The sequence below is a fragment of the Capricornis sumatraensis genome, chromosome 15 (genome assembly GCF_032405125.1).
Source record: "Capricornis sumatraensis isolate serow.1 chromosome 15, serow.2, whole genome shotgun sequence".
Classification (NCBI taxonomy): Eukaryota; Metazoa; Chordata; class Mammalia; order Artiodactyla; family Bovidae; genus Capricornis; species Capricornis sumatraensis.
This window is the reverse complement of record NC_091083.1, coordinates 23,323,884-23,346,404: the sequence shown is the minus strand read 5'-3', so window position 1 is coordinate 23,346,404 and position 22,521 is coordinate 23,323,884. Positions and strand designations below refer to the sequence as shown.

Below are 22,521 nucleotides of genomic sequence, written 5' to 3'. Positions count from 1 at the left end.
GCTACTGCCCAAAGCAGATGAAACAGTTAACTTTTTGCTGATAATAAAGTTGTTTGTAATTAATAGTAAAAATATATTTCAAGTGCCTTGTTATATTTTCAGTGCTGGTATACTTTAGTACTTTCTGATAGTTATATATGCATTGAATAATGTGACATTCTTAAAAATACCATATTTAATCAAAGTATTTACTATCGAAGTTGGGCTTTGAAATAAATATTTTACTATTATTAGTTTTTAACCAAAACCAATCCCATGTTGTAGGCTGAAAACTGAACTTAATTCTTCTAAGATAAACACCCTTCTTAACAGAGATGATACTAGAAACTTAAAATTATTCCATGACTTGCAATAATGTGGGGTAAAGCAACTCATTTAAAAGGCAGGTCTCATGATTTTCATCCACTCCTTAAATATATATCTTTTAGCATATTTCTTTCTCTATAATAAAGTTCTGTCCAAAAGTAAGTGGTTTACAGAGGGAACAAATATTAAGTGCTGGATAAGTTTGCAAACAGTACCTGACAATTTCCACAACTGGTAATTATCTGGTAGGGGGAGGGAGCAGTCAAGAAATGAAAAGAAACTGGTCATTAAAGTTATTACAATATTTCAGAAAACATTAAACATATGACAAATATTTCTTAAAAGGCAGTCGTTGAATAATTAGAATAAGCAGTCTGAAGAATTCTGTTGCTGAAAACAGTTATACATTATGTTTATCCAACTGAAGATTAGTGCATTAAAAAAAAATTTAAGTAAAAATCTTTTATGTTCCAGTTCAGCTGCACTTGATTCAAGTGTTGCTCACAGAGGTTTGTGTTGTTATAAATTAATTAAACATGCTGCTGCTTTAGCAGCCAAATGTACTAGGTTCATGTCACAGAATAAATAGAGTCTCTTTCGAGCAAAAAAGTTATCTCACACCAATCCGGGAGGTCATCCACTCTAGACCTTGGCATAACCTGAAACAGAAAGCGAAAGTCTTCTCAAAATAAAAAAACTATACATTAAGAACTGAAAGCATCCTTTAAGTCTACTATAAGTATACTTTAACAAGTATAGGTCCAAACATCAACATATAGCTACTATATTACAAGTTATTTCTAGTATGAGAAATAATCAGAAGGTCAGTTTGATTGGAGGATAAGTAAGTTCCTAGAAGTTCCTAGAAATAAACTGGGTAGTCCATATATAATACAATGGGTTCTCCTCAGCCTACTATGTCTAAATGTAAGTTCTTAGAAAAGGAGGAATACATTAGAATGGCATTTTTCTTAATTGTTCATTGTTTACAAGTGTGCCTCCCAAAATGACTCCTGATAAGAAAGACATGCTGCTGCTGCTGCTAAGTCACTTCAGTCGTGTCCAACTCGGTGCGACCCCAGAGACGGCAGCCCACCAGGCTCCCCCATCCCTGGGATTCTCCAGGCAAGAACACTGGAGTGGGTTGCCATTTCCTTCTCCAATGCATGAAAGTGAAAAGTGAAAGTGAAGTCACTCAGTTGTGTCTGACTCCTGGCGACCCCATGGACTGCAGCCCACCAGGCTCCTCCATCCATGGGATTTTCCAGGCAAGAGTACTGGAGTGGTGTGCCATTGCCTTCTCCAAGAAAGACATGCACTCTTGTGGAAAGCTGGGAGTTTAGACTTAATTTCTTTGACGTCTCCTCTTTTATTCCGGTTACATTAGATTTCTCCCAGTTAATGAATGACACAAGTAAGAAATGAACAACAACTGAAAATCTAGATTGTAAACACTTTCTTCAAAAGTTTGTTCTTGCCCCCTTTTTGGTAAAACATTCCATTTACACTAAACGTTACCAAAAAAATTGTTGGTAACTTAGTTAAATTGTAATTTAACAGTAGCAATTGAGTCAAATTCTTTCAACCTGAGTCACCATAAGAACAAAAATGGAACAGGATTCAAAGAAGAAAGCAAGTTGGTGGAACACACTTGTAAGAAATTTGAAAGAAGTCACATACTCACCCTTCTCCTGTTAAAGCACAGCAGGACTGAATGTGCCATGGATGATCCTTAATTGAGCTGAGGGTGAGGTATTTAGAGATTTCAGCTGCTGTCATACACCCTTTCATATCCTGTTTATTGGCAAAGATAAGGACTGCGGCCTTCCGTAAATCCTGCAATCAACATGAAATATTTTATTAACGTTTTAATTTTATATTGGAGTACAGGCAATGAATAATGCTGTGATAGTTTCAGGTGGACAACAAAGGGACTCAGTCATATATATACATGTATCTATTCTCCCCCAATGAAATATTTATAATATGTCAAATATCACAATTCAAAAGAAAACTAATGGAGCAGGAGGGTAGAATAGGCCCTATGGAACAATTCTAATGAAATCTCTGTACTTTAAAATAATCAGGCACTAATCATTTAAAAGTTTTGTTGAAATAAAAAATGATGTCAAAGAACCATGATTTAATGATTCACTCTAAAAAAGACATTAAACTAATATAAGCTGGATATTAAAAGTTATTTTTCTGTTGTTGGTCCAAATGGGTCAAGCTAAAAGTAACATAAACCTGAATCCGAAATAATGACTTAAAATTATCTGAGCAATATTCTAGTAGGTGAATATAGTATACTATACAATCTCTCCAGGATTTAAAGGAGAGTACTGAAGGTGAGGGGTGGGCAATACTGCTAATTAGTCTGTCCAACCGAAGCTCATTGATTAACGTTCACTGCAGAACTGGAAACACTGGAAGTAACTTCAATGTTCATTAACAGAAGAACAGATCAAGTGTAGTATATATACTTAGAGTAAAATACTATATAGTTGTTGATGGGTACATAAAATTGAAGTAATAATGTGCACAGTAATAATATGCATAAAATTCACTACTTTTAGAATGGTGTAATCTTTCAGGATCCTCTCAGAGAGAAGGGAAGAAAATCAGATTGGAGAGATCTCATAAGGTATTTAACATCTTATATTGAGTGGTAGCTACGTAAATGTTTTACTTTCTAAGTCTTCTGTATATATGAACTATTTAGAATTAAGCGACCCCATGGATTGTAGCCTGCCAGGTTCCTTTGTCCATGGGATTTTCCAGGCAAGAGAATACTGGATTGGGCTGCCATTTCCTCTGCCAGGGGACCTTCCTGACCCAGAGATTAACCTTCACCTCCTGCATTGGCAGGAGGGTTCTTTACCACCAAGCCACCAGGGTAGCCCATTATAAACTATAGAGAGGAAAAGATCTTAAATTTTCCATCCTCTCGCCACAATTCATCAGACTTTTTAAGGTATGAACAAGTAGTTTTAACTGTGAAAATTATTTTCAATTAACAGCATCAGTCTCCAGATTAATGTGTTAGGTTTTCTTAAGTTTGATAAAGTATTAAAATTTTTTGACTTCATGACTTTCATCAGTTTGATATATAAAACTTTGTTAATGAAGAAATAACCAACAGCAGAGCTCATTAATCTTTGTGAAAACACAAAAGCAGTATATGGATAGCTTACTCCATTTCTGTTTGTTTTCAAAATTTACCTCGTGAGCCAACATTCTGTATAGTTCTTCTTTCGTAATAGCTAGTCGTTCCCTGTCAATGCTATCAACCACAAGAATGATGAACTAGAAGACAAGCAAAAAGAAAGAAAATTGAATGGGATGTTCCTGTTTTCTGCAAAACTACTCCAAGTGCTAGAAGTACTTTCTACTATGGCAATATCATCACTACAAAACTGGTCTTTTTCATCATAAAGAATTTGTATTATACTGAATCACATCAAGCAGTAAAATCCAAATGTTAATAAGAAAAATAACTCACAACTTCAATAAATAAAAACCACGATGCAGTTTATTTTTTAAGTGATATTTGAAATATATAATATGCCCTTAATATATATACTAAGATTTACTTTAAAATGCAAATAGTAAAAGGTATTTTTAAAAAAGAAAGCCACAGTCTTAAAAAAAAGTAATAGTAATTTAAATAACTCACTAAAACTTAAAAAAAAATTTTTACATAAAATATCAACAATAGAAGGGCAAGAAAAATGTGTTAAATGGAAATATATATATACACACTTGGATGTTACTAATACTCTAAGAGAACAGGAGAAAGCTATTGATTATGGTGTAAATAAAGAAAGGTGTGTTACATATTTAAAATTAAGCATCTTTGATAAGAAAAATAAGATACAATGAGAAACGGCCCCTAAACTGAACATCTTATACAGAAGAAAAAGAAATGAGACTAAATATTTTGAGGGTTATAGAAGAGGAATCAAAAACACAGGAAGGGTAGAGTCATATTGTCCAAATGACCTTATAATTAGGGAAAAGAAACAAACAGAGCAATTCGAGCACAAACAAGAGCTTATAAAGAGATAAAAGGAAATCTAAAACCAGGGGATAAATATAAGAAATATGGGCAAGTCAGAATAGACAGAATACGGGGAAGCAACTCTGTAAGTTAAAGAAGGAAGGTGTCAGAAATTAGTCAATGACTGTGTAACTTACTGTATGGAGGTATTTCAGCTTTTAAATGACGCCTCCATGTAAACAATTTAAGAAGCAAGATAAGAAGGATGAACAAAGTGAACAAAAATCACTATGTAGATAAAATCTCTACCTAAGAATCTAAGACTGCAAATGCTATGTGCTATGCTACTGTGCTACATGGAAGGCCAAAAAAGTTCTCTGTAGTAATTTTGATATTCTTGTAGAAACAGTTTCTAAGGACAATTCATGTAAGTGGAGTCACTAATAATAATACATTATTAGTGAAGTCTTTTTATGTCAACAAACTGAAAAACTATCATTTAGGAATGTTATCAGTACATATGAATCAGCTGGAGCCAACTTTGATCTATTCACCAAAGGTAACTGCTCCTTTCAGACTTGGAGTTAACTGTGAGCTTTGAAGAAATTACAGCTATGTTAAAATGTTGTTCTTCCCTTATTCTAACACATTTTAGTGTCAGAATGTTAATTTACTATGTTATGTAGAACTATAACTAACCTATAACCATAAATATTAGCTTATCAACCTATCCTCCCCTTGCAAATAAAAATAATTAAGCACTACTACAACTGCTAAATATCTATGATATGCCATCATGGTTTGACCAGTCACACACTGCACTAGAATATATACACACATACACATAGGCTATTATATTATAAATCTAGAGGAATTTTTTTTTTTTTTAAAGACAAATTATTCACCAAAAATTCCTTGCATCAATACTCCCACCTCCTCTGCAACTCCTTCTCAAAAAAAAAGTCAATTTTTAAGAGGTTTCATTACAGAAAAAGTAACTGGTTTGGTGTACCTCTTTGTAAAGAAAAACTATGGATGCAATTGTGCATTACTATTCCTGAAGATAAACCTCTCTCAATAGCACTGAACTTTTTTTTTTTTTTAAAGAATTTGCCTCTAAAAAGATTAAATAAACACAAATATAAAAGATATTCCAGATTTGCTTCCTAGGTTGACTCAAATAATGAAATAAGTGACAGCGAATGCTGGGAGGATGGCTTGCAAATCATTTGCTTTTTATTTAAAATATAATCTCACCAAAAATGTGAATGTTCAATTCATGTGATTTAAAACTCCTGTATTAAATTATGCTTAAAATATTGTATTCCCCTCTAACCACAGCCTCTTGTAAGGCTGGGAAAGGTTATATAGCTTATCCTGGTGTCCACGTCCTCCAGCAATAGAGATACTACAGTATTAGCCTAAGGATGAATTGAGAGAGCCAAGCAACAGTAAACTCCACTAGTGATAGCTCCCACTAATCTTCCAACTTGCCTTTCCTCTTTAATTTGAAAACCTCCAATTCCTCACAGAAAAAGAATGTTATTAAAAGGGAACTGTCACTATGCCTTCTGTACAGCCTATCTGTTTTCTGGGTTTACTCTTTGGTTCTTCTCATTCAAATTCAGAAGTAACCTCAGTATACCTCTGTATTTGAGTAATACGTGTTCCAGGATGATCGAAGTGACTCTTGACCACCAATATCCCACATAAGAAAATGAGTGTTCTTCACAACTATTTCTTCAACATTGCTTCCTATGGTTGGAGATGTATGAACCACTTCATTCATTAAGCTGTTAAAAGACAGACACCATAAAAACTCTTGTAAATCTTGAGAACCCAAAGCAACTGTTATCTCTGTATTTTCATATGAATCCACCTTTTTTACTTGTACCAATGATGGTAATCACTAGCAATAAAAATAGAACTTTGCAGAACATTTGTGCAAACAAATACCTACACAAACAACAACTGAAGGAATGCTTTTTGGCTCTTAGAATAAACTACAGGCTTGATCTGGACACAACTGCGTGGAGTGAAAGTGCATTTTTGTGGCCAGAATTCCAACAGTCCCATGTCCTCTTATCAGTTAGAGCAGAACCAATCCCCTAGGCCGAAAGAGCAAATTTCTAGGTGACTGTGTCATCTATACTTGTAAAGTAGTAACCAACGAATAGTAAGTAGGCTATCATTTTTTAAAGACTGTCTACATGAGAAAACTGACACATGGTTCAGCCATAAAGATTACTGGATGTCTATTAACTAAAACTACAGTCGATGTGCCATTCTGTTCTGGGTGCGAGTATGGTGGTTGTTTAAGTCACTAAGTCATGTCTGACTCTTGCGACCCCACAGACTGTAGTCTGGCAGGCTCCTCTGTCCATGGGATTCTCCAGGCAAGAATACTGGAGTGGGTTGCCATTTCCTTCTCCAGGGGATCTTCCCAACCCAGGGATCAAACCCGGGTCTCCTGCATTGCGGACAGATTCTTTACCAGCTGAGCTACAAGGGCTTGAGATCATCTTAAAGAGTGTCTACGTGAGAAAGCTAACACTTGGCTCAGCCATAAAGATTACTAGATGTCTATTAACCAAAACTATAGTCGATGGGCAAATGAAAATATACTGATGTTCATATCACGTGTATTATCATCATCATCCTATTAACCAATTAATTCAACAAAATTTATCTGCCTATAATATGTCAGTACTACGTTGGAAGAAGCTTGTAATTCTCCTTTGGGTTTAATGTACAGATTTTTGAAACTATATGCAAAATTACTTCAATGATGACAGGTTTCTAAAATGTTTGTTTCTAATGTCCAAAGGCTAAGGCATACATAACGACCAATGGATGAATGTTTTAAAGAAAAACAAGTAGTCATTCAACTCTGAAAGAAGCCGTAAGTTGGTAGCTTTTCAGCAAAGCAGCTGAAAAAAAACACTAAGCATTGCTTAAGTGAAGTATTTCTGGAGAGTTGTCAGCTGATGTACTTAAGATGAGGCGGCAAGAGACAAGAAGCACACAATGGAGCACTGTATTTTATAATTATTTGTTAAAATGCCTAGGACACAGATCCACTTCCACTGTTTAACAAGGATCACTGCATTGGCACTGAGAGGATAATGGGAGGCAGTCTGACAAGTGGATTGATGGGCTGTTAAAATATCCTGAAAGTAATGTATTTCTCTGGAAGTCTCAAGCCTCTTGTTGCAAGCCGCTAAAGCAGTATTTTCAGGTGTGATCTTCATTTCTTTTGATTTGACAAGTCTCGGTATGTTAAACAATTCCTGAGCTGTTAGTCAGGAGAGCAATAATAGCTTTAATATATCATTCTATTCACATGGACTTCAGAGAGGGAAGAGCTCAGCAAAATGTACTTTATCCCATCCTTCCCTCACAGGAATGTGTGCTTCAGTTATTTTTAGTTTAATATTAATTCTTTTTTAAAGGCTGGAAAAAAATGAGTGTTTTTGAAGGTTGTAGCAAACATACAGCAAATTTACCTTAAAAACTGCTTAATAAATTTTGTGTTTGGCTAAATACAAAACCATATGTTTAAGTTTTCCCCTTATAATGGCATCTCATTCTTATTAATTATACAAAATTAGCTCCAATATTGAAAATAAAAACTGTTTAATTAAACACCCATACTTACAATTGATAAAGAATGGTGGTTTTCCCTGCGTTATCCAGTCCCACTATAATTACTTTGTGTTCTACAAAAAGAAAGCAAACCAGAAACATTTAACACTGCTGTGCACTTCAATTACACGCTTTCAACAATGATTATTAGTCAGCTCTCTAATGAGAATCATTCACTGGATATTTATTCCTGGATTAAGGCACAGACAGAAAGAAAACTTTATGATGTCAAGACTATTTGTCTTAAGTGAGGTAATTGTTATGACGTTCTCTTTCTCAAGAATCTGGGAGATGGGTAAGATGCAGGCACGAGAGAACTTTGTCACTTATACTGAGTTTGGGGGAAAAACCCAAACAGTAATCTTGATGAGACAGTATGACTTAGACTGTAAGTTTAGAAAAAAAAAAAAAAAAGCATTGTACAGACCTGCTTGCCCTCTCTACCAATCAAATTAGTTATCAAGTTGTTTTTACAGTCGGATGTTTTCCGACCTACACATACCAAGATTTTTTTTCTTTCCACTTAAAAATCCAAAAAAACTGAAAAGTATTCCCTGTCAATAATAAGATGTATAATTTCTTTTTTTAAGACACATAATTTCAGCCAGACTTTTTTCCTCCCATTAATTTCCAGACAAATAAGCAATACTGAGTTTTTCATGCTTTTTCAACTGTTTCCACCCTTCATACAAAAACAGCTCTTCAGTTCCCTCCTGCTAGTGCCTTATGTTAGATGTGCCATTTCTTTCATAACACATGTTTAAGGCCCAGCTAATTATTCTGTTAAGTAGTAGATATTTGGGAACTGCCTTAGAATTCAGAAAATACTTTACATATCATCTTTGCTAGACTTTTAACCTATACAGAATGTATGATTCCTCTTTCCCAGGGCAGAACATTTAAAAAGTTACCAGTGAGTTCAACAGGGTATGTAAGGAAGTCATCATAAGCACAGCCACATAATCAACCGATTTGTGGTGAATCTGCTACATTTCACATCAGATCCCTGATGCTCTTGGTAACCGCTGATGAATGTCAAAGTTCTGATTATACATCTCATCAAATAGCATCAGTACTGCACCCCTCAAAAAGAGGAGCCAGAATTCACATACGAGTTCTCATGTGACAAAACAGCTCTGTCTTCTCATGACCCACATGCTACACGGGCACTGTCTATAGTACTGCAAGACAAACGACATGTCCTCTGGAAAGGCTATTTTCACTATGGCAGGAGTTACTTTTCAAAAAAAGAAACACAACTTGTTCGCTTATCTTAACTCACTGATAACCAAAGATCAACTAAGAGACCAAGCTATGTAACTGTCAGTGATTTCCTGTAGAGTAGCTTCGATTAAAAACAATTTCCTTTGCCTTTCATAATTAACTAAAATAGATGTCCTTTTATTATTTATTTACCTAGTATGCTAAAAAAACATATTTCAAAATATATCAGTTATGGTTCAAGTGAGTCTCAAATTAAGGTGAGAAAGGATTTATGCCAAAGGTCGAACTGCAAACTGCTACCTCTGAGATGAACTTGAAATATTTTAATGTCATTTTTATTTACAGAGCAGGGAATAGAGATTTCCATTTCACTAAAACTGAAATTTCTAAAGTTATGAGAAAATTATACAATTGTATATTTTTATAACTACAACTTCTCTTCAACATGTATATGTAAGCCATATATTCTTATCTTCCAGCTCTTCAAACTACTCTCCATGAATACAAAAAAAGTTAATTTTTAGTTAAGCTTAAAGAGGGCAAATCATAACATGGGTAACACTAAATTCTTTATTTCAAATGGACTTTACAAATGTAATTAAATTAAGATTTACTGTCTTTTCCCCAATGTTTCCAGATAGCATTATTTATCTAAAAAACATGTTGTCATAGAGTAATAGGCTGCCCACACTTAGGGAAAGGAATGTGTGTTTTAGGCATGGTTGTGTGTGGAAAAACAAGTAATTCTGGGGTTAAGCCATAACAATCAGAATGACAAGGAATCCGAACATTTTAGAACTGTGTCACACACCATGAGATGGTCTCTGTGGGCATCTTACTTCACTAGAAATCTCTTCCAGATCATTTGGGCTCTGGAGATGCATCAACTAGTAGCATTGGAAACATAATTCTCAGACCTTTCTTGACGGTAGAGGTGCAGCTGGGTCTCCTGGAAGAGATTTCTAGTGAAGTAAGGTGCCCACAGAGACCATCTCATGGTGTGTGAGACCAGCACAAAGCAGGTTTATTTGTATTAAATGAAGGAAAATATTCAATCATAGAGCTTTTGTTTAATTTTGACCAAGTGTTTGCACAGAAGTTTTTTGACAGGGCTTGGCTTTGGTGTTTATTCTCTTGGATTTCCTCAAAAGCTGCATACACCCACTCCCCACCACCCACCCCCGCCACCCACCCCCGAGCAAGGAAGACATAAAGATTATACGGCACGAGGCTTCAAAGAAAACTAGTACGCTCACTGGCTTGTAGACAAATATAGGTAAGATGGCTAACAGGAAAAATATGATGAAAAAGGAACTTCAAAAAAAAAAAGGAGGAAAAAGAAAAAAAAAGTTTCTCCTTTTATGCAACTAAAAAATTTTTTATATACTTAGTAAGGATAACAAATAGAATTTATAGTTTTAACATAGACTATTAAACAATGAAAATGGACTAACGGCAAAAAAAGTATATAAAATGACCAATTTTTAAACTTACAACAAAAGATAGCCACCTAAATATCATAAAATAGGGATTGTTATCTTCGAGATACATAATATCTGCACTAAAATTGTCATATAATGAGAAAAACCCTCTATGAACACAGAGAATGTGAACAACTATGTGACTAACAAATAAAGATGCCCTACGCCAAAATTTAGTGATTTAGAAATTTTAAATACTGCATGTATAGAAAATAAGTTTGCATTACTGCAATAGGTAGGGTGTAAAATGTCAGAGAATATGAGGTCACAACCTGAGATCTGAAGGCCTGGACAGCAATGAGTCGTAGCCTGCCTTCTGGAGAAGGCAAAAGGGAGAGCCATTAAAAATCCCTGTCCTATATTATACTACTACAGAATCATAAAACATCATAGCTTTATCTGCTCCTTCTCTTCCACCTCCTCATCAACGAATGTGTTACCTACACGGCAAATCTGAGGAACCTAGGTCTCCAAAAATGCACAAAAATATTGACTTGGGCCACCTTGCATATTTAACACATTAAGAAATCACAGGCCTATGAAGTTAAAAAAAAAAAAAAAACTCAAGATGCTACTTTCAGCAAAAATACACTTTAGGAATGAACCTAAAACAGACATTTGCAGATGAAAGGAAGCTAAGAGAACTGATTCACCAGCAAAACCACACTACAAAAATGGTAGTGTAGTTCCTTTGGCCTGAAAGGAAATTATACAAGATGGAAATTCAAAACATGAAAACCAGCAACGTGGGTAAATATAAGAGAACATTTTCAGTTCAGTTCAGTTCAGTCACTCAGTCGTGTCCAGCTCTTTGCGACCCCATGAATTGCAGCACGCCAGGCCTCCCTGTCCATCACCATCTCCCGGAGTTCACTCAGACTCACGTCCATCGACTCAGTGATGCCATCCAGCCATCTCATCCTCTGTCGTCCCCTTCTCCTCCTGTCCCCAATCCCTGCCAGCATCAGAGTCTTTTCCAATGAGTCAACTCTTTGCATGAGGTGGCCAAAGTACTGGAGTTTCAGGTTTAGCATCATTCCTTCCAAAGAAATCCCAGGGTTGATCTCCTTCAGAATGGACTGGTTGGATCTCCTTGCAGTCCAAGGAACTCTCAAGAGTCTTCTCCAACACCACAGTTCAAAAGCATCAATTCTTCAGTGCTCAGCCTTCTTCACAGTCCAACTCTCACATCCATGCATGACCACAGGAAAAACCATAGCCTTGACTAGACGGACCTTAGTCGGCAAAGGAATGTCTCTGCTTTTGAATATGCTATCTAGGTTGGTCATAACTTTTCTTCCAAGGACTAAGTGTCTTTGAATTTCATGGCTGCAGTCACCATCTGCAGTGATTTTGGAGCCCAAAAATATAAAGCTTGACACTGTTTCTACCGCTTCCCCATCTATTTCCCATGAAGTGATGGGACCAGATGCCATGATCTTCATTTTCTGAATGTTGAGCTTTAAGCCAACTTTTTCACTCTCTTCTTTCACTTTCATCAAGAGGCTTTTTAGTTCCTCTTCACTTTCTGCCATAAGGGTGGTGTCACCTGCATACCTGAGGTTATTGATATTTCTCCCGGCAATCTTGATTCCACCTTGTGTTTCTTCCAGCCCAGCATTTCTCATGATGTACTCTGCATAGAAGTTAAATAGGCAGGGTGACAATATGCAGCCTTGACGTACTCCTTTTCCTATTTGGAACCAGTCTGTTGTTCCATGTCCAGTTCTAACTGTTGCTTCCTGACCTGCGTACAGATTTCTCAAGAGGCAGGTTAGGTGGTCTGGTATTCCCATCTCTTTCAGAATTTTCCACAGTTTATTGTGATCCACACAGTCAAAGGCTTTGGCATAGTCAATAAAGCAGAAATAGATGCTTTTCTGGAACTCTCTTGCTTTTTCGATGATCCAGCGGATGTTGGCAATTTGATCTCTGGTTCCTCTGCCTTTTCCAAAACCAGCTTGAACATCAGGGAGTTCACGGTTCACGTATTGCTGAAGCCTGGCTTGGAGAATTTTGAGCATTACTTTACTAGCATGTGAGATGAGTGCAATTGTGCGGTAGTTTGAGCATTCTTTGGTATTGCCTTTCTTTGGGACTGGAATGAAAACTGACCTTTTCCAGTCCTGTGGCCACTGCTGAGTTTTCCAAACTTGCTGGCATATTGAGTGCAGCACTTTGACAGCATCATCTTTCAGGATTTGAAACAGCTCCACTGGAATTCCATCACCTCCACTAGCTTTGTTCGTAGTGATGCTTTCTAAGGCCCACTTGACTTCACATTCCAAGATGTCTGGCTCTAGATTAGTGATCACATCATCATGATTATCTGGGTCGTGAAGATCTTTTTTGTACAGTTCTTCCATGTATTCTTGCCACCTCTTCTTAATATCTTCTGCTTCTGTTAGGTTCAGACCATTTCTGTCCTTTATCAAGCCCATCTTTGCATGAAATGTTCCCTGGGTATCTCTAATTTTCTTGAAGAGATCTCTAGTCTTTCCCATTCTGTTGTTTGCCTCTATTTCTTTGCATTGATCGCTGAAGAAGGCTTTCTTATCTCTTCTTGCTATTCTTTGGAACTCTGCATTCAGATGCTTATATCTTTCCTTTTCTCCTTTGCTTTTCGCCTCTCTTCTTTTCACAGCTATTTGTAAGGCCTCCCCAGACAGCCATTTTGCTTTTCTGCATTTCTTTTCCATGGGGATAGTCTTGATCCCTGTCTCCTGTACAATGTCACGAACCTCATTCCATAGTTCATCGGGCACTCTATCTATCAGATCTAGACCCTTAAATCTATTTCTCACTTCCACTGCATAATCATAAGGGATTTGATTTAGGTCATACCTGAATGGTCTAGCAGTTTTCCCTACTTTCTTCAATTTCAGTCTGAATTTGGTAATAAGGAGTTCATGTTCTGAGCCACAGTCAGCTCCCGGTCTTGTTTTTGTTGACTGTATAGAGCTTCTCCATCTTTGGCTGCAAAGAATATAATCAATCTGATTTCGGTGTTGACCATCTGGTGATGTCCATGTGTAGAGTCTTCTCTTGTGTTGTTGGAAGAGGGTGTTTGCTATGACCAGTGCATTTTCTTGGCAAAACTCTATTGGTCTTTGCCCTGCTTCATTCCACATTCCAAGGCCAAATTTGCCTGTTAGAGAACATTTACCCCCTCTTAAAACTGAATGCAATACAATATATTAAAATCTGGGGAATAAAGCCAGGCAGTACATAAGAGGAACATTTATAGCTTTAAGATGTTTATATATGAAAGGAAAAAGAGATAAAAACAATGACACCCTGCTGCTGCTGCTGCTAAGTCGCTTCAGTCGTGTCCAACTCTGCGACCCCATAGACAGCAGCCCACCAGGTTCCCCCATCCCTGGGATTCTCCAGGCAAGGATACTGGAGTGGGTTGCCATTTCCTTCTCCAATGCATGCATGCATACTAAGCTGCTTCAGTCGTGCCCAACTCTATGCAACTCTATGGACAGCAGCCCAACAGACTCCTCTGTCCACAGGATTCTCTAGGCAAGCATACTGGAGTGGCACCCACCCAACCCTTAAGAAGGTAGGGGGAGGGGAGGATAGGAAACTCAAAAGTAGATGGGAGGAAATGAAAAACAAGAATTAGTGAAACAGAAACAAAGAAACAAAAGAGAAAATTAAAACCTTTTCTTTGAAAATATCTAACAAAACAAAGGTGGGACTAATACCAGCTTTAAAATTGATGGTGAAGTTACTTCAAGAAAAGAGAAAGTCTAAAGGTAACAGATGGCTCAGAGGGTAAAGAATCTGCCTGCAATGTGGGATTCCTGGGTTAGGAAGAGTCAAGACACTGAGTGACTAACAAATGAGAAACATTTCTGTTTCAGTAAAGACTCCAAAGTAATCAACTGGGGGAAAAAAGCCTTCAGTAAATTCTACTGGGACAAATATCCACTTAAAAAAATAAAATAAAATAATGAATCCCAACCCCAAAACAATCTAAGATGACTCACAGACCAAAGCATCAAATCTAAAGCTTCTAGATGAAAGGAGCAGGACACAGAAAGTAACAATCACTTAAATAATAATAGAGAAATGAGACTTCACCAAAACCAAAACGTCCAATCAGCAAAAATCTGCATTAAAAATTGAATAGAGAAGTCATAGGCTGGGGGGTTAGGGGTGGATATATTCACAGAACACATGTGACAGAAAACTTAATTCCAGGATGCATGCTAAGTCGCTTCTGTTGTGTCCACCTGTAGCCCACCAGGCTCCTCTGTCCATGAGATTCTCCAGGTAAGACTACTAGAGTGCGTTGCCATGCCCTCCTCCAGAGGATTTTCCCAACCCAGGGATAGAACCCATGTTTCTTACCTCTCCTGCATTGGCAGGAGGGTTTTTTACCACAAGCGCCACCCGGGAAGTACAATTCCAGGATAAATAAAAAGTTTTTCAACCCCCAAAATTGGGGCAGGGAAAAGGATTCAAACATTTTGCCAAGAAAGATACACAAACGACCACTTAGCACATGCTGCTGCTGCTGCTGCTAAGTCGCTTCAGTCGAAGCAGACTCTGTGCGACCCCATAGATGGCAGCCCACCAGGCTCCTCCGTCCATGGGATTTTCCAGGCAAGAGTACTGGAGTGGGGTGCCATTGCCTTCTCTGAGTTAGCACATAAAGAAGTGTTAATACCCAAAAGTCATCAGTTCAGTTCAGTCACTCAGTCATGTCCGACTCTTTGCGACCCCATGAAACTGTAGCACGCCAGGACCCCTGTCCATCACCAGCTCCTGAGTCCACTCAAACCCATGTCCGTCAAGTCGGTGATGCCATCCAACCATCTCATCCTCTGTCGTCCCCTTCTCTTCCTGCCCTCAATCTTTCCCAGCATCAGGGTCTTTTCCAATGAGTCAGCTCTTTGCATCAGGTGGCCAAAGTACTGGAGTTTCAGCTTCAAGATCAGACCTTCCAATGAACACCCAGGACTGATCTCCTTTAGGATGGACTGGTTGGATCTCCTTGCAGTCCATGGGACTCTCAAGTCTTCTCCAGCACCACAGAGTTCAAAAGCATCAATTCTTCCTTCGGCGCTCAGCTTTCTTTATAGTCCAATTCTCACATCCATACAATGACTACTGGAAAAACCATAGCCTTGACTAGACAGACCTTTGTTGGCAAAGTAATCTCTGCCTTTTAATATGCTGTCTAGGTTGGTCATAACTTTCCTTCCAAGGAGTAAGCATCTTTTAATTTCATGGCTGCAATCACCATCTGCAGTGATTTTGGAGCCCAGAAAAATAAAGTCAGCCACTATTTCCACTGTTTCCCCATCTAAAGTCACCAGAGAAATGCGAATTAAAACTAAAATGAGACACCATTACACACCCAACAAAATAGCTAAAATTGAAATACTGACAACACCAAATGTTGGTAAAGATATGGAACAAGTAGAAGCCTCAAATGTTGCTGTAAAAGTAAAAAAAAAAGTAAAACCACTTTAGAACAATCTGACAACCCATCATGATGCAGATGAATAAACAGACTGTGGTATATTCATGCAATGGAATTGCTTATAACAGCTCTATAGGGAAAGCTCCCAGGGTAAATACACAGAAACAGAAAATAAACAGAGACAGAAACAAACCTAAGACACTTGGAAGACATAGCATTGTGAAGCAATGACATAAGAACAACAACAAAATAACATTTAGTAAATAATAAGTTTTTATAAATTAGAAATATAACAGCTAAAAATAGTCAATAGGATTGGAAGACAAAGAAATAGCCCAGAACTCACACACACACACTCAAAAGACAGAAAAATGGAAAGGACGTTTAGTACCATAGGACCAATAAGATTTACAGGTTAGTAGAGGAAGAAATCCTAAATTTAAGAAGAAAGAAAACAGATTTCCTAGAATGAAAAATACTGGGAGCTAGAAGACAGTAATACCTTCAAAATTCTGAAAGAAATGCTTTCCAACTTGGAATTCTATATCCAGCTCAAGTATAAATCAAAAATGAGGAGTCCAAGATATTTTCAGGTATTTGGAATCACACACAAAAAATTATCACTTTGGACACCTTTGCAGGAAATTTCTGAAGGATGAACTTCATCAAGGAGTACAGTCAGGAAATAAGAAAAAAAGAAATTTCTAATAAAATCGAAAAGCAAAGGAAATTCCTAGAATGGTAGCAAAGACAAGTCCAGAATAGTAGTATAGCAGTCAAAGATGAGAAACAGGCCCACTAAGAGCAGGATGGAATACTGAGGGGGCGAGTAGGAAGAATAGATCATGATAGGTGTGATGCAGAAACTCTACTGTTCTTGCCTCGAAAATTTCACGGACAAAGGAACCTGGGGGGCTACAGTCCATGGGGTCACAAAGAGTTAGACACAACTGAAGCGACTTAGCACACAACATGCACAAAGAAAACTAAGGCAATGAGATGTGATTATTCAAGGGGGGGAAAAGTTGTAGAAAAAAGGGAAACATAATTATAGCATATTGCAGCTCAGTAGTAATAAAACTTTACAGTCACAAAAATGAAAAGACAAGATGCAGATTAACCCAAAATACTATCCTAGGATAATGAGGGAAAAGGGTATAAAAATACTAATTTCTCTCCTACCACAATAACACAAATAATTAGTACACCTGTAACAAATATAATGTTATGTGTTGATTATACCTCAATTCTTTAAAAACCCCAAATTATGTTTAAAATTTCCATGTTATCCAGAATATGCATATTATTCAGAAACGTGTGATTTGATTAATGTATCATTTACAGACTTTAGAACTATATAACTTTTTAAAAAGTGTGTTACTTTGATATAAAATTTTTGTTTGAAAAACAACAAAAAAAGTTCTTTTATATTGGGGATACAATAATAAGACAAAGTTCATGCCTCAAGGAATTCATTTCTACTGAAACAAACAGATAAGTACTGTAAACAACTAAATTTATATGATTACAGGGAGTGGTAAGTATTACTCAGAAAAACAAGGTGGGTAGAGACAGTGAATGTTCGGGTAAAAGTGGTCAGGAAAGGAAAGGGCTCTCTGAGGAATGACATTTGATCAGAAATCTGAACCATTTGAAGGTATGGATAAAGCAGGTTTTAGAAAATGGGGCAGTGATAAATTTAAGTCTGCTGTGTTTGAAACTAGCAAAAAATCCAGAATTAAGAGCAAAATACTAATAGGAGACATCAGATGTAAGCCATCAGAAGTGAACAGTAACAATGTCATACAAATTGGCTATCACTGCTCAAAATGATAGCATGAAATTAACCAATGAGAAGGAAATGATGAGTTAATGAAATTAAAATGTCATTGTTCTTTGGTTCTGAAAATGAACTACAATTAAAATCATATTCCACTCATTCCTAACTCTGGGTAAAATAAGAAATAACTGATGACCAACTGTATAGTGGTGACAACACATAGAAAAAAAGACCAAGGTCTAAGAGAGTTAAGAAAGTTTAAAAAAAAAAAAAGAAGAGTGCTCAAATTCAGAGGTGAATCTAAAGACAGATATCAACATATGTATTTTCTACAGGCATAAGCTCATTTTATTGCACTTCACAGGTATTTCATTTTTTACAAATTGAAGGTTTGTGGCAATCCTGCATTATCAGATGATGGCTAGCAATTTTCAGCAATAATTAAACTAGGATCTGTACATTGTGTTTTAGACATAATGCTATTGCACATTTAACAGACTACGGTATGGCCTAAACATAACTTTTATGTGCTTTGGTAAAGCAAAAAAACTGTGTAACTGGCTTTTTTGCAATATTTGCCTTATTCTGGTAGTCTGGAACCAAACTCAGACTATCTCTGAGGTATGCTTGTACAAAACAACCAAAGATATATACAATAGTTTGCAAAGATAATCAGATTTTAAATTACTTCCTTCATTGATAAGTACATTGAAGTAATCAGTCTCCTAGCTTAAAATAAGGAAGCACAAAAATCACAGAGACTAAGTATGTACTTTGCATTATCTTTATTTAGCCAAACGTGCTGTTAGTATACTTATTCCCAGAAAGGTATCACATTTATGAGAAGATGCCTGGTGCTCTAAAATACTATAGGAAACAAAAGTTGGAAGAAAGATAAGGGAAAGGACTATTTAAGGCAAGATAAACAGTCCTCAATTCCCTCTTTAAATTCCAGTCATCTTGGCACTGACGCCCAGGGCCACTCCTCCCCCTTCTGATTCAACTGGTCTGAGGTGGGGCCTTGGGCATATTATTCTAATATGCAACCAAGACTGAGTGATTTGAGTATCACTGGATGTGTCACAGTAGTGAAAATGGAAAATGCTGAGATTGTCAGATGATACAAATAGAAAGTAAAAATACAGAAGTAAAGTATCAATCTGATCATATTATTCCCCTGCTCTAAAAATACAAGGACCAAACTCTTGAGGGGCTCTATGGCTAGCAGGTCTACACACAAGACCTTCTATGATCTGGTTCTCCCGGTTACCTCTCCAGTTTCATCTCCTCTAACTACCCCGACAGGCAAACTAAGATAAAGCCAAACAAAACTACTTACCCCACTATTTCATTCCTCTCCTATTTGCATATCAGTCCTTCCACTCAGACTGCTTAGCATGCCTCATAAACACCTATTTATCACTAAAGTCCAAGTATATCTTTTCCTGTAATGTCTTCTAGGAACAACCTGAGAAAAAATTTATTGCTTCCTTCTCAGTGACCATCACCACGCTTTTATTACATTATCTGTGAAATAATTTACCATGCTGCATCTTTTTTTAGTACTTTGAGAGCAAGTAACTACCTTAACTTTAACTTTTCTGTTTTTTTTTAACCTTTGTCTCTCCTATGCCTAAATCTCATGTCTGGCTTTATGGCCTATGAGTAAATGTTAGTTGTATGAATGAATACAATGACAGAATAATCATCACGTAGTTCTAAATTTTCTAAACAAGGAAGTTAATGGAAAAGAAAAATTCCTAAACGAAACAGTTATGACTTTTAGAAGTAGCCCACTGAATGTCTTTCATCATCTCCTGAATTTTCCCTCTTCATACTTTATTCCCTTCTAGTCTGATTAGTTAGTTAGTTAAGTCACTCAGTCGTGTCCGACTCTTAGCAACCCCGTGGACTGTGTAGTCTACTCTGTCCATGGGATTCTCCAGGCAAGAATACTGGAGTGGGTTGCCATTTCCTTCTCCAGGAGATCTTCCCGACCCAGGGATCGAACCCAGGTCTCCCGCACTGCAGGCAGATGCTTTAACCTCTGAGCCACCAAGGAAGCCTAGTCTGATTAAGAAGCCTCAAAAAGATGATAAACAGGGACTTCCCTGGTGGTTCTGTGGTTAAGACTTCACCTTCCAATGCAGAGGCTGCAGGTTCAAGCCCTGGTCAGGGAGCGAAGGTCCCACATGCCCCAGGACCAAACATAAAAGGGAAGTAATACTGTAAAAACGTCAATGAAGACTTTAAAAATAGTCCACACCAAAAAAAAAAATCTATAAAAAAATGATAAACACAGTAATAAAACAGAAAGGAGAGAAAAGGGGATGGGACAAATTACACACAGAGAACTCTTAAACTATGAGAAAAGATAAGCAGGTGATTATTAATCTCTATACTTTCAAACATGTCTTAAAATGTTGCTTTATAGTAAATTCACATAATGAGGACTAGAAAACATACCCTGCTGAAAAAATAATGTATTAAAGTTATGGATAATATCCATATGGAATTAAAACTCTGGCCACTTTGAAACCTGCAGTAATTTCATTTATACACACACGTATATGTGTATGCATATATCCATCTTTATTAACTTGTAACCTTGAAAAAGAACAAGTGACTAAAGTCATTTCATTCTCCTAACTTCTTAAATCCATAAAAAATAAATCACATTAGCAATAACTGATTGGTACTATCATAATACACTGGCTTTTATTATGTTCGGATGGTAAATGGAAAATAAAACTGTTTTAGAACGGTTTTAATTACTGAGATAACAGTTAAAAGAATGCCTAAAACTTTACCTACAGCCGGCCCTTTTGTCTGGGTATATTCTCTTCATAAGCCATCAGGTCTTACTCACTCTGACTGAGAACAGGTTTTACCAGCTTCTCGGCCGTTTGGACTTGCAACTTTTAGACATCTCAGAACCAGTTTCTAAACTAATTACGGACACGCAATATCCTCCACAGAACCAAAAGCATTGAGTTTTTCAATATCGAAGAAAGGATTAAAGGGTTTAGTAGGAAGATTTCCAGAAACCCGTGTATCTCAATTCATTCCCAAGTCCGGGAAAGCGGGCGAAATCAGCGAGAACGTGACGGCGAACTAGATAAAAGAGCAGGGCGGAAAACAAAGCAGCACTAGTAACGTTATTTTTTTTAAGTTGATAGATTTCTGGGCGAACACATCCTGGGGCAAGACTTAGGATACTTAATTAGAAAAGGAAAAGGCCCTCCAAATGTCTCCGGGTAACATTAGGTTGCTCTCCGCTTTCCTTCGGTAAAATTTCCAAATTCTTGGTTTGGATCCCAGGACACCAAATGCCTCCTATTCTGACTTTCCATTTCTCGCAACTATCATTCCGTTTCTCGCAACCATCACTTGCACCTTCTTCCAACCTAAAACAGTGCGTTTCTACCCACCTCCCTTGACTAAGTCACTTCTCTGCGTCTCAGAACGTTTGTGAGGGCCCTGCCTTACCTTGCCCTAACCCCCAGACAGCTGTCCCCTCCAGCGGTTAGACCCTCTGCCTCGGCTTCGAGCCGTTGCGCAGCTCCATCCTTCTCACCTTGGTTACAGAAGAGGCTCCATAGTTTTGCGAAGATCAGCCCCATCATGAGCACCTTGGCGGGCCGCGGGGTCCCTCAGCAGCAGGTGCCGCTGCGCCGGGCCCCCCACCGCGGGACTGGCCGTAGGGCACCGAGGTAAAGCCGACTGGGACCGCGCGGCGAGGGCACTGGTTGGCGGAGAAGCCGAGATCTGGCGCTCAGCTACCCGTCAGAAGGCACTGCGCCGAGCCCCGGGCCGAGAGTCCTTTGTTCGAGCCCACTGAGCCCAACGCCGACCCGTAGTCCCCTCGGTCTGAACCCACCTACCCACCAGAGCTTCAACCAGCCCCAAGCCCCGCCTCCGCTCCGCCTCCCTTCTCGATCCATGGACCGCCCATCGCCGTAAGCACGGCGCCGGACGTCGGCGCGCTTACGTCAGCACACGCCTTCGATGTGGCGTTTCCTCAAGTTTCACTTCCGGTGGGCGGGCTCCGAGTTACCGGAGGGGTGGAAAGCGGGGGAGTGCGTGGAAATCGCGGAGTTTCTCGTGAAGAACGCTTCCTGCGGTGTCTTCCTGTTTAGAAGCTGTTGCTGAGTTACCTTTCTTGAGTTTCTGTTGACTAGGAGGAGCCTTCCTAGTCCTTAAACCTGGGTACAGACTACAGTTTCTCTGAGCAGCTGCCCTTTGCTGCACAAAAGGGAGGAGTGTTTCAACTGTCAAGTTTAGGCTGGCGGGCAAGCTTCGTTTCTGCAGTGATTCTTAATTCTGAATAGAATTGATTACGAAAGGATGCATGGAATGCCTGTAGCCACAGAGTTCGGCTGTGTGACTGATTGGTGCTCTATGTGCTCTCAAGTCCTATTCCAGTCTTTGCTACCGCACAGAACCCCACCAGACTCCTCTGTCCACGGGATTTTCCCTTCCCGGCAAGAATACTGCAGTGGATTGCTATTTCCTTCTCCAGGGGATCTTACCGACCTAGGGATCCAGCCCTCCTCTCCTGCGTCTCCTGATTTGGCAGACCGATTCTTACCATTGGCATTCTTTACCTGGGAATCCCATGTGACTAGTTTCAGTTCAGTTCAGT

At 38.2% G+C, this 22,521-nt stretch overlaps 1 protein-coding gene across 1 annotated transcript; it reads right to left on the bottom strand.

The window, feature by feature from the left end:
• Positions 1–916: 916 nt before the first annotated feature.
• On the bottom strand, positions 917–21,579 carry ARL5B (ARF like GTPase 5B). The gene is made up of 6 exons (XM_068987658.1): positions 21,454–21,579; positions 7,965–8,025; positions 5,952–6,099; positions 3,529–3,612; positions 1,991–2,142; positions 917–965 (listed from the first exon to the last, which is right to left on the bottom strand). The coding sequence occupies exons 1-6, from the start codon at positions 21,500–21,502 to the stop codon at positions 917–919; spliced, it is 543 nt and encodes a 180-aa protein (XP_068843759.1). The 5' UTR covers positions 21,503–21,579.
• Between the last annotated feature and the right edge of the window lie 942 nt (positions 21,580–22,521).